The 13,076-nt window shown below is 32.0% G+C and overlaps 2 protein-coding genes across 7 annotated transcripts in view; one reads left to right on the top strand and one right to left on the bottom strand.

The window, feature by feature from the left end:
* The window catches only part of LOC132943924 (prolyl endopeptidase FAP-like), a 282,440-nt gene that overhangs the window by 80,990 nt on the left and 188,374 nt on the right, over positions 1-13,076 (bottom strand). Inside the window, exon 2 of one of the 5 annotated variants that reach the window (XM_061013089.1) lies at positions 2,263-2,353. The exons of the other annotated variants lie outside the window; for them this stretch is intronic. Within the exon in view, the coding sequence (XP_060869072.1) occupies positions 2,263-2,334 (72 nt within the window). The 5' untranslated portion in view covers positions 2,335-2,353. The remainder of the gene's footprint in view (positions 1-2,262; positions 2,354-13,076) is intronic. 5 annotated transcript variants of the gene reach the window in all.
* On the top strand, positions 6,244-12,346 carry LOC132943926 (uncharacterized). Of its 2 annotated transcripts, none has more exons than XM_061013096.1 (2): positions 6,244-11,202; positions 11,278-12,346. In XM_061013096.1, exon 1 carries the CDS (start codon positions 7,618-7,620, stop codon positions 10,060-10,062), a length of 2,445 nt encoding a protein of 814 aa, XP_060869079.1. In that variant the 5' UTR covers positions 6,244-7,617; the 3' UTR covers positions 10,063-11,202; positions 11,278-12,346. The 2 variants fall into 2 exon arrangements, with proteins under 2 accessions (XP_060869079.1, XP_060869078.1); XM_061013095.1 differs by having other exon boundaries at positions 6,244-11,770; positions 11,835-12,345.

Here is a 13,076-nt window from a genome sequence, read left to right as displayed (position 1 = left end):
TATAATATATAAAGTGATTTTCCAAGCATGTTCATCCAAATTTTCCTTTAATAATAAATTTATTCAAATTACGTTTTATTTGAAATCTTAAATATACTCGAAGACTATATTTAACAAAATAAACTTATGTTGCTTATATCATATACAGAGTGTCTTGTCTCCTGTGGCGATACAATCTTCTTTTCTCAGTTGAGAACCATACCGTTTTTACTGTAAATTATGTTCTTTAAATATATTGATGTATATAAATCAAAAGTTGAACTAGCGATTTCTAAATTATAAAACTGTATGTAAACCCGTATATATATATAAAAAAAATTTAGCTTTGTATATTCAACATATTAACAAAACTATAAAGACGACATTATAATGCGTATTTTTGTATCACATTTTAAATCTATTTTACTTAGCCCAATATTTTAAAATATATACCTACAAAAAAATTTAAAAATGCAAGTACTATTTAAAATTTTTATATCATAAAATTAGTCTAAATATTTTGAAATATCATTGCGTATAGAAAATTATAATTTGAGTAGTTGTACAATGTTTGATGTTTCTAGGTTTAGTATTTTTTCAAATATATCAAATAACAAAAATCCGAGAAGAAACCGGTATGATACGTTTAAATATCCTATTCCATCAACATTTAAACTTCAAATGCTTTATCAGTGAAACAACTTACGATAAACCTGATATTGAATATTTGGCACGGTGGTTTTACCGAGAATAAATTCCTATCAAAACTTTTAGAAAAAAAAACCAAATGGAAATTGCACAAATATAGCCAAACTATTTTGAAATATGGGTACAAAATGATAATTTAAATATTTAATAAAAATCAAAAATCAAAATCCGATTTATCAAAAATTGATGTTGTGTAAATATTCCAGTTTATCAGAAATGCATTGTTTTCTCGTTTTTCCTAATGAATAAGAATAATACATTGACAGTTTTTTGCTTTTGATACCTCACATTGTAAGAACAAAACATTTATCCCAGCGATTGAGCAAGAATCTAAAAGAAATTTGCTGAACCACGACTGTGTTTGACTTAATTGAAAACCTAGGAATCTGAAAATTTGGTTTTTAAGTATACTAATTAAGTTAATTTATACAAATTTAAGTAATTTAATTATTAAAGGATAAAAGTGAGGTAAATATTCTTGATAATTCACAATGTACATACAAGAATTAATTTGATTATAATAACATTTTATAACTTAATTTTACTATACAATGTTACGAACGATAATGACAATTTTCTAATATATATTAGTTAGTCTAAGCTAAATGTATAATAACAATATAAATATTGTTATTCTGATCGATTTGGTATTATTTTTAATTTTAGATTCTGAGCGGAGCGATAAATGTATTGATTTTACAATGATGTGTGTTTTTTATTTATTTATTTTTTTACTTTTTTTATGTCTGTCATCACTTTTTAGGACAGTAAAAGTGCTTAGATTTTCTTCAACAGTATCTTTTCTGATAGGAAAGTGAATCTAGTTGGTATTTTGGGGGGTCGAAAGTAAAAATTTCTCAGTAGTTTTCAAAAGTAAATAATGTCCAATAGTTTACAGCGCCAGGAAAATGAAAAGAAAAATTAAGGAAAAACGGGAATTTTTACACAAAATCTGTTTTTGAGAAAATCGATTTTGGTTTTTGGTGCAACACTAAGACAAAATATGACCATAGGTACATGCAATTTTGACTAAATGTTTATGTTATAATTTTCTATACACCATAACATTTTCCGAAAATTATTTTGTGCTATTTACGGACATTTTCAGTTTCTGTTTTTTTTCTTTAAATATCAATTACATTTTATTTGTTGGTTAAAAAAGCTTGAAAATTTAATAGAAGGCTCCTAGTATATTGTTTCAAAGGTAGATGAAAAAAATTAACAATCCAAAGTCACAATTTCATAAGTATTTTAAGTTCAAATGCATGTGCCCCGTGGACGTTTATCATTGTAAGGTAATCGAGACAATTGAGGACACACATTTTCATGAACAAAGAATTATATTAAACAATTGATACTTTATATAAAAACATGATACAGATCAGTATTAAATATAAGTACTTCATAATACAAAAGGTAGGTACTTATAAGTTTATAAGTATGATTATATACATTTAATAAATATAGTGCATTAGTATTTAGCATAATTGAATAAATTAAATCCAATTTTATCTTATCTTAGGTAGTAGTGTACGTAATACGTTAAGTACTACTTTTATTAAACAACACTCTTACCTCTTTTTCTGCAATAGAGACTGATTTCCTAGCTTGTCTTAGAGATGTAAATTTGTGCGACTCCGTCGACATGACGTTATATTTCTGATATCTATTTAAGATCAATATTAAACACTTATAGTATTTCTAGATATTATAGAGAGCACAACTTAAGTATTGTACAGATTTTGAAGATGAAGGTAAACATTTATTTTTAATATTAATCTGTTGTAAATATTTGCCACACAACATTATTATAAGCTGGCATTCTATTTTGTAAACCAATAAAACAAACAAATTTATTTTATTTATTACCAGATTCTAGTCGAATAATTATAATATAATATTTTCTACATAAATCCGAAAAAAATTATGGTATCCTAATTTATTATTTATTTAATTATTTATTCATCAGTGATTTCACTTTTTATATTTAACGGATAATTATACAGGTATTAAATTCAATATAGTATGCTAATTAATGAATAATAACCCGAGGCTTTAAACGAGGTTAAAACATTATCATTTAAATCGTAAATACGAAATCAGATTATAATTTGGCTATTGTATGTTACTTCCGTATTATAATAATTTTATGCACATTATAAAATACAATGGTACGTATAACTGACTGATAATTTCTCATCTTGCGGTGGTTGTTTTTATAAAAACAGAATGACATGCTGCTTTCTAATAATAAATATAAGTTAGCTTGTAAAAATAATAGAATAATAAGCAATTTATTTAAGTGCAGCGCATATTTAGGGGTGTCAGGAAGGAGGTTATCACTCCGGGTGGCACTCTTTTGGTATTGGTACTTTTTTATATAGTAAGCTTTGTCTTTATTATTTAACACGAAGTTCGTAGCACAAAATCTAGCAAATATTTTTTTTATTACCATTAGTAGTTTTTTTTTTTTTTTGAAAGATTATTTTTACATAAAAATTATATGATTTAAATTAAAATATGTTAACGAGTAAGACGTTGAACGTTTACTTCTCGTTTTTCTTCAGTTTATTTTCGAAAATCTATGTTTACTGTGAAAGAAAAATTCGCTCAAAAATTAAAAATTAATGATGTCTATGCAGTTGCGTATTGCCAAAATGGTCTACCGAAAACATCATTTCGGATGAATACAAATTTATAGATTTTCTATATTATTAAATAGTAAATACAACTATGATGGAATAAAACCGGAACAATTAAATCCACTGCATGGCACACTTTATATTTAATCGGCGCCCGACGGCGTCTAGTTTGGACGTCTCGGTCGTCATTGCAGTAGAGAATTTTTTTAGTAAATATTTTTTGTTTATTGTCTTTTAAATTTTTTTTTTTTGTTTTATTAGATTAATCAATATACTTTTATCGTAGATGTTGAAATACCAAAACTAAGATGTTCAATGATATTCTTTGGTGGGCATCTTAAATTGATTTTTATTAGATTATATAGATACATCCTATACTCTACCTACTCTACATCAAAACACTTTTAGTAGTTCTATATAATTTTTATTATAACTGAACATGGGTTACTTTTATTTCTATTACTTCTAACTCAAAAGTTCCCGAAAATACTTTTTTTTTGGTTGTTAGGTAAACTTGATATTGGCGCATTGTTATTTTTATCTCCCCTCTACTCAATTAAATGTCTTATAATATAGTTCTGACCAAGACCAATGGTAGACATTTTACTCGTAGATACTTATAGTCTGCTCAGACAACGATCAACGATTCCCTTTCAGTCCACGCGAGTATTATAATTTATAATATTATGTACTCAATATTATTCTATCATGTGTCGGGTGGAGTGAATACTACTAAAATCTGCGTCTCCATCGCAGTGGCATAAATCGGAAACTACTCCGAAATGGTTTGACTAGCGTACGAATGGCTTTAACGACGTAGGTATATGCATATAGTTATCACCTTCTTCCGCATCGGGGGTTGTCGCAAGAACGGGCAACGGCACCGGAGTAGCCCCCCGGGCTCAGGAGCCAAGCCGGACGTCGGGGTGATTAATGGACGTGTACAGTTGCAATAGTAATAGGTACCTACATATAATAATATACACTGTGGCGGAAACAAAAGACAACGATCACAAAAGAGACACTTTTATTTAAGTAAAAATACACGTGGGACTCCGAAAGCAGCGGCGACGAAATGCCGCGAGGTTTTATAGCGGCACACTAATAAAACTACGGTCATACGCGCGCGCACGCACACAAACACACACACACACATACTTACACACACCTACATGGATTTGAGTACGCGCGTGTTTTCATCACCACCGCCACTTTTCCTTTCTGTACTACTCTATAGTGTCTTTCCCTCTCTGTTTTTCTATATCCACAGCACAAAGTCAATGTTGACCTTTTGGACCCCCGGGAAAACTGCGTATCCACTGCATTAGGGAAACCCTGTTAAGTCCGCCGTGCTATTGCATACGTCATAAAATGTATGACAGTAGTATAAAAAGGACAGTTCGTGCACATCGTCCTCGTCCTCGTCCTCGTCCTCGTCTTCCCCTCGCCTTACTCGTCATCCACTCGTCTTGCCGCCGCCGCCTGATCGGTCACGTGACGGACGTAATGTATTATATTCGCGCATGCGTACAACACAGAGTTATCAGTCATATGATACCATATTATTGTACATATACCATATTATTGTACATACACCATATTATTGTACATATACCATATTATTGTACATATACCATATTATTGTACATATACCATATTATTGTGCATATTATTGTAATATTTTTTCTATCAATAAATAATGAAAAAAGTGCGGTGAGATTCGAACCCACGACCCCCGAGCTATAGCACAGACGCTTTAACCCACTCAGCCACAAAGCCGTAATACCAATAAAATGATTCTTAACGTATATAGCTACGAATATTATTGTACTCATCTCTATGTAATAACTGGTTGATACATTTATGTATCAAGGACTTATGTTACATTTAAGAATAATATTCTTGTACAATTACATTCTACAGGAATGAATCGTCTTGTGTGACCCGATAGACCCTAACTAATTGTTAACAATAACATTCTTCAACAAGGGTTGAGACTACACATGTTAGGCCCTTTGTATACAGGAATGAAACGTCGTGTGTGTGCCTACATACCCTAACTATTGGTAACATTCTTCAACAAGGGTTGTGACTATACCCTTTGTATACAGGCAACGACGTGTGTGTCCCGACATACCCTATCTATTGTTAACATTATTCAACAACACTACACATGTTCACCCCTTTGTATATTTTTAACCTTAAATTTCTGTCGCCATAACGTTCTATGGCGAGACATGTGTTGGACATACCCTATATCTATTGTTAACATTCTTCGACAAGGGTTGTGACTATACCCCTTTGTGTACAGGCAACGACATGTGTGTCCCGACATACCCTATCTTTTGTTAACATTCAACAACAAGGTTATAAATGTATACCCTTTGTATATTTTAAGCCTTGTCCACTTACACCTTTTACGGCAGGTGTTGTTATTCAATTTCTCATCTGTTGTGATTTACTCCCACCTAATAATGCTACCCCCACCGAATAATGACTCAAATCGACAGACGCTTGACCCTGCAAGAGCGGCCATTTATTCAGTGTGTTCAGAGTCTTATACTATACTACTATCACAGATGGAGAATCGGGTACGATCTTTGTCTCCGGATCAACCTGTTTTTATGGAGGAAGTTTCGCCCGATATGTTCCCGCCGACAACACCGAGGGCATACGCACTGAGGGTGAGAAACGATCTCTTCCCGGAGGTAGTTTCTCAGCCCATGGTACCCCCCGAATTCAACTTGTTAATTGTCGGGGAAATTATGAACACGTCGCGGCATTCTGGAGGGCAATCACCAGAAATGGATTGGAGTGATGACGGAAATGATGAGGAGTTTATCCGTCATATGGAGGCATATGAAGAAGATGAAGAGCTGAACCGGTATATGGATTTGTATGAAGGGGGGAAGTAATGACTGAATTATTTATTATTTTCAAAATATATGTATATATTTTTATTTTAAAACCACGCATTCTATAATTCATATTTCCAAACTATATTAATATTTATAAATATTTTGTTAGCTATGTTAGTAGTAATTTTGAAGTAGCAGATGCTTGCTTTTCTTTGTATGTTAGTAACTAATTTTATATGGCTTCTTCGAGTAACCGACGGAGAAATATCTAGAGAGTCGATGGGAAGAAAATCTATTGTAAGCATCTCGATTCGTATCGTAAGATAGAGTTATTGTTATAGCAGGGTAGAAAATAAACCACTATTGTTGGAGAACACACACGTAGTTAGCTTTAGTAACATAACAACTATTTTTTCTAAAGAAAATGTCGACCAAAATAATTGAGCACATTACTCGAATCACGGATTTATCATAGCCAATGTCTAAATAATATTTTAGTAATACATGGCTTAACATTTTACCACCTCCAAAAATTCTAGACATCAACGGCCACTCGGTACCTTGGTCCGTCAAGCGCTGATGATCGGTCAGTGTGTAACCAGTCTTTTACCCGGTGAAGACATATTTCGTGATTACTACCTTAAGATTTTTATTTTACCAAGTATATTCTTGTTATATTTTTCTCACTTTTTTTTCTTTTAACGAATATAATATTATGTTTAACTGTGGTAAGTGTCCTGCTGTATTCAGGCTAAAGTATAATTTGGCTAGACACGAAAAATCACATAATGCAGTCCGCCTCTCTTGTCCGTCATGCATTGTAACATTTTCCGACAAATCTAACTTGGCGCGCCATATGAAAAACAAACATGGTATGTACAGAACATTTGATATACCTATTATAATTTTTTTTTTACGAAGTTAATTTATTTAGTTTCTTTATTATTTTTTTTTTTTATTCTTTAGGTATTGCTCGTGTACCTACAGTACAACATAATGAGGTAGTTGAGCCTCCACACGCCAGTGTATCCGTCATTCAACCAGAACCACCGGCCCTCAGTCGAACAAATCCAGACGGATACATAGAGCTTGCACCGGAAATACTTGTACCAGACACTCCAGCTGGTCCATCTAACAGAAGTCAAGTCATGCGGGAATCAGCTATTCTCCCAGTACACGAAAATGAGCAATGGCTTGATGAAGAAGCGAGCGACGAAATATGTGTGGAAACGATGAAACATGTTGAGGAAGTGGGACTATGCGATGAGACAGGTAAGATTTTTTTTTTTTTTTAATATTATGGAAGGGATGTATTAGGTTTTTTTTTCTGATTTTTAAAAATTATTTTAGATTATTATACTACTACAAAAAGGGGAAAGCGTATACACGTAGAAAATACGAAAACTGCTAAAAATTCAAAAAAAATACGAATGCAGGTAGTTCAGGAGGCAGGGTTCGTTGAAATAAGTTCATCGCATAATAGGATCGTAGTAAATTATTTCGCGAAAAATATATTAAATATTCGAGATTATATTACTTTTTTATCATCAATTAAATTAGATTTGAATACATTATTAAAATCATTCGTTCAAAAAAGTCCTATTAAATTTAATTTGAAACTGGAGGCTACATATCACCGAATCAACATCGAAAACTCGTCCGAGAATAGATCGTTCAAGACATCGGCTAGGGCGATTTTCTTAGATTCAGATTTAGGGGAAATAATTGATCAGGCGTACGGTAAACTATTAGAGGAGGAAGAAACATACGTTTCACGTGGAAGTGGGTTTACATTACAAAACATAGATGGTATCATATTAACAGTTTATAAGTATACACCTATGCTTGGTGCAGGTTATTCTAATCTCCCTGGTCGTATACAAAACAACGATAATGAAAATAACGGTAGTGGTGAAGGTGTCGAAAATAATAGTAGAGGGGGAGGTGACGTGAATAATGGTAGAGGTGACGTAAATAATGGTAGAGGAGAAGGTGACGAGAATAATGGTAGAGGAGAAGGTGACGAGAATAATGATAGTGAAGGGGGTGACGAAAATATTGAAAGCGAAGAGGGGGAGAGAGATCAGGTTATGGAGAGAAATGGAGTGACTTATATTTCTTTACCAAGTGAAATTCAAAGAAAACAGGGGACGATAAATCCACAAAATAACGATCAGCACTGTTTCAAATGGAGTGTTCTGGCAAAACATGTCACCGGTAGAAACAGGAGTCGTATCGGAAATAATTACAACCAACATTCTGAAAAATATGACTTCACAGGTTTGTCGTTCCCAACACCGTTGAGTGAAGTTAAAATTTTTGAACGGAAAAATCCTACTGTTAGTATTAATGTTTATGGACTGGAGAAAAAATTAAACCCCCTATTAAAAACTAAGTCGTATATTGTTTTTCCGCTGAAAGTCATCGACAAGGAGAAAGAAGAACATATTGATTTACTATATATTACGAAGGATGAAAAAATGCATTATATTTATATAAGCAATTTTTCTAGGCTTATTCGTTCTCAATCAACGGGGCATATAGCGAGTCGCGTGTTTTGTAAGCGATGTTTTACTTCTTTTGACAATAGAGCGCGTAAACATAGAAAAAGTGGTCAAGCGGGGCTTGACGAGCATATGATAATTTGTGGGTCGCATAATGCAATTTTACCTGTAATGCCTAAACCCGAAGATGTACTCAAATTTAAATCGTGGGAAAATACGGTTCGACATCCCTTCGTAATATACGCGGACTTCGAAGCGCTGTTAGTGAAGAGCGATGAGAGTAGGGGGGATAATACAACAGTCATACATAAACATAAAGCGATGAGCTACGGATTCGTGGTTAAGGCGGCAGATAACGTACCAAAAGAGCTTCTAGAACAATATATGATTCCGGAATCTGTGAATGGTGACCGAGGTAATGTAGACCGTGAGGATGTAGCCCAAAATTTCGTAGACGCGATCGTAGATGTGGGTAGGCGGATAGAAAAGTTACTGAAAACGAATATACCATTAATTATGAGTGACAATGAAGAAAAAACACACCAAGAGTGTAAAATATGCAATTTATGTAATCGTACAGTATTCAAATGTGATAAAGTTAGAGACCACGACCATTTAACTGGTAAATTTAGACAGACGCTTTGTTCTAAATGCAATCTTAAATTACAACAGCCTAAATTTGTTCCATGTTACTTACACAATTTAAGTAACTACGACTCTAATTTTATCATTACTGAACTAGCTTACGATTCCAAGTCTATTAATGTTATCCCGAATAGTGAAGAGAAATTTATTTCTTTTTCTAAATATTTAAGTAGTACTTTCACTATTAGGTTTATTGATACGATGAGGTTTATGCCATCGAGCTTGGAAAGTCTTGCCGAGAATCTTGTTACCCCAGGCCTTGAAAAATTCCGTGAGGCAGCTAAACATTTTGCCGCTGGAGATATGTCACTCGTTACTCGTAAGGGGGTATATCCTTACGAGTATACGGATAGTTGGGAGAAATTAGATGAGGACAGTTTACCGGGGAAAGACGAATTTTATAGTACTCTTCATGAGAAAGCGATTGAGGACGATGAGTATGATCACGCTTTGGTGGTTTGGCAGCACTTCGCGTGTAAAACACTAGGAGAATATTCCGATTTATACTTAAAAATTGATGTGCTTTTGCTTGCTGACATTTTTGAAAACTTTCGAGATGTGTGCATGAAAGCTTATGCTATCGACCCCGCATTTTATTATACAGCTCCAGGAATGTCTTTTCATTGTATGTTGAAGAAGACTCAGATTAGATTACAGCTTTTATCAGATTACGAGATGCTGTTAATGTTCGAAAAAGGTAAGGAAAAAAAAAGTTTAAAAGTTTAAAAGATTTATTATTATTATTTTTGATTTTATAGGTATTCGTGGAGGTCTTGTGCAGGCGAGCAAGCGGTATGCGACGGCAAACCATGAGAAAGTTCCCGATTATGATGCTGAGAAAGAAAAATCGTGGCTGGTGTATCAGGATTGTAAGAAAAAATATATTTTTTTTAAAAAATATTTTCATACCTTATTTATATAAAATATTCTTAGGTAATAATCTCTATGGTTACGCGATGAGTCAATACATGCCAACTGGCGGTTTTAAATGGGTGAAACCTACGCTTGCAGGATTGAATGATTTGGATGATACTTCACCTATAGGGCGTATTTATGAGGTTGATATATCATATCCAAAAGAACTCCACGATCGGCATAACGACTTTCCGTTTCTTCCTCAAAACGCTACACCCGTAGGCTCAAAGGTTCCAAAACTGATGGCGACCCTAGAGACAAAAAAAAACTATATTGTTCATTACAGAAACCTTCAGCAGGCCATTAAAAACGGATTAATAGTTGAAAAAGTAAAACGATATTTTTTATTATTTTTTTTTTTTATATAATATTATAATATTCAAGTATTTCATATTATTATTATTATTATAGGTGCATAGAGTTATTCAATTCAATCAGTCAGGGTGGTTAGCTGAGTATATTTTATTGAATACAATTTTGAGGAAGAACTCAAAAAATGATTTTGAGAGTCTATTTTTTAAGCTTATGATTAACGCTGTATTTGGTAAGTTACTTTTAACTTTTAATCTTTTGTTTTGAACTTTTAAAAACTTAATTTATTATTTTACAGGGAAAACCCTTGAATCGATGAGGCACAGATTGAAAATGGAAATAGTAGTGAGTGATAGACGATTACAAAAACTCATAAATAAATCGACATTTAAGCATTGTACTTCGTACAGAGAAAATATTTCTGCTGTAACGTTGGAAAATAAAATCATTGATTTCTGTAAACCGATATATATAGGTAAATATTTTTATATTGAATTTGACCATGACAGATATAATAATTTTTATAAAATTAAGGTTTTGCGGTCCTTGATATTTCGAAAAGTTTAATGTACGACTATCACTACGAGGTAATGCAGAAACATTACGGAGAGAAAATCAAACTCATGTATACTGACACTGGTAAAAATATATATATATTTATTTGTAACTATGTATATTATAAAACTACATTCATACTTATTATTTTTATTTTAGATTCACTGGTGTACCATATATTCACCGATGATTTTTACGAGGACCTATTAAACTACCCAATCTTACTTAACCGGTTGGATACTGCAAACCTTCCACAGGATCATCCCTGTTATATCGCCGAACGTCGTAAGGTCCCAGGGTATTTCTCCGACGAAACTGATGGATTGATTATGACAGCTTTTTGTGCTCTCCGTGCTAAATCATATGCTTATAAAATCGAGGGGAGAGGGGCCATTCAACCAAAAGAGGAGATTAGGGCAAAGGGTATAAGACGTCATGTAGTTGATAACCACATGACGTTCGAGGACCATCGGATGTGTCTGTTTAGTGAACCCGGATTAGTAGTTTATAAACAGAATATTTCAATTAGGTCATTCAACCACCAGCTAATGACACTCAATACAAACAAATTGTCTTACAATAATCATGACGACAAGAGATTCATTCTAGATGACAAAATACATACCTTAGCTTATGGACATTATCGTATAGAGTATGAAAAATGAATAAAAGTATATTTTATTTTATTTTACTTACATTATTTTTGAATTTTATAGAGAGGCTAAAGAACTCGAGAGGGAACTTGAGAGGGTGGAAGCAGAGATGGTAGCAATGATGGAGGGTGTAGGATATTAAGTTTTATGAAGATAGTTTAATATATTATAAGTACCATGTATATAGTATAATATTATATAATTTTTAAGTCTGTAAATATCATGTAAATATCATGTAAATATCATGTAAAAATCATGTAACATTTTCTGTAAATATTATGTTTATGTATATTATTGTTTTTATATTTTAGTTATTATTTTTGTATGTATATTTATTAAATTATTATATAACTAAATGACATGTAAATAACCTGAAAATAATTTATTTCTGTAAATACTTTGTAAATATCATGTAACATTAATACTTTATATCTGTAAATACTTAGAAAATATCATGTAAAAATCTTGTATTATTTTCTGTAAAATTATATTCATTTTTTATTTTTTTTTTATTTCATGATTAGTCTTAATAATATATTTAATCATTTTTTTCTGTTTCAGATCAAAGGAAAACAATATTAGTATATATTTTTAATTAAAAACCTTGTAAATGTTATCATATATAAATGTATATGTATATATGTTAACATATTATATTAAAAACCTTGTGAATGTTAACATATATATAAATGTATGTATATATGTTAACATATAAATAAAAAAAAATCAATGTTAAAATATAATATTATTATGTTTATTAAATAAAATGTATACATTCACAATTTTTAAGAATTATTTACAAACCATTTTCTAATAGCAAATACTTTATAAAATGTACATTGTTTTGGATTAAAATCCATATGAAAAATACAGCAGGGGTGAGTTTCTCCATCACATATTTCGTCCAAACGTGGACATCCAAGGTCTTCGATGTTGATTAGTGCGACTTGAGGTATAAATTCTGTAAGCAGCTGTTTTTTCTGTTCACCTTTGACGTAAATGCAGGAGAACTTTAAAGAATTCAATATTCTACTTAGTTCTTCATACTCAATATCACCATATTCTATAGATAGTTTATGATAGTTAAGTTCTAGCCACTTATTAGTTTTACGAGATTTATTGTCCTGCTGAGATTTTGAATTTTTAAAAATCCAGTGTTGGCTCGCAAATGATTCTATATCAACAATAGATAATTCTTTAATAAAATATTTATTGTTTGCTCCAAGTACGCATTGCATGTCTGCGATAGCCGACGACATAATTTCAGGTTTATTAAATGTATATAAAAATTACTAGTAATGTAAA

This window comes from Metopolophium dirhodum, chromosome 4 (assembly GCF_019925205.1).
Source record: "Metopolophium dirhodum isolate CAU chromosome 4, ASM1992520v1, whole genome shotgun sequence".
NCBI lineage: Eukaryota > Metazoa > Arthropoda > Insecta > Hemiptera > Aphididae > Metopolophium > Metopolophium dirhodum.
This window is presented reverse-complemented; position numbering and strand designations above follow the sequence as displayed.

Coding starts and splice junctions, on each gene's coding strand:
- LOC132943926 (XM_061013096.1), top strand. CDS start 7,618: ATGCAGGTAGTTCAGGAGGCAGGGTTCGTTGAAATAAGTTCATCGCAT.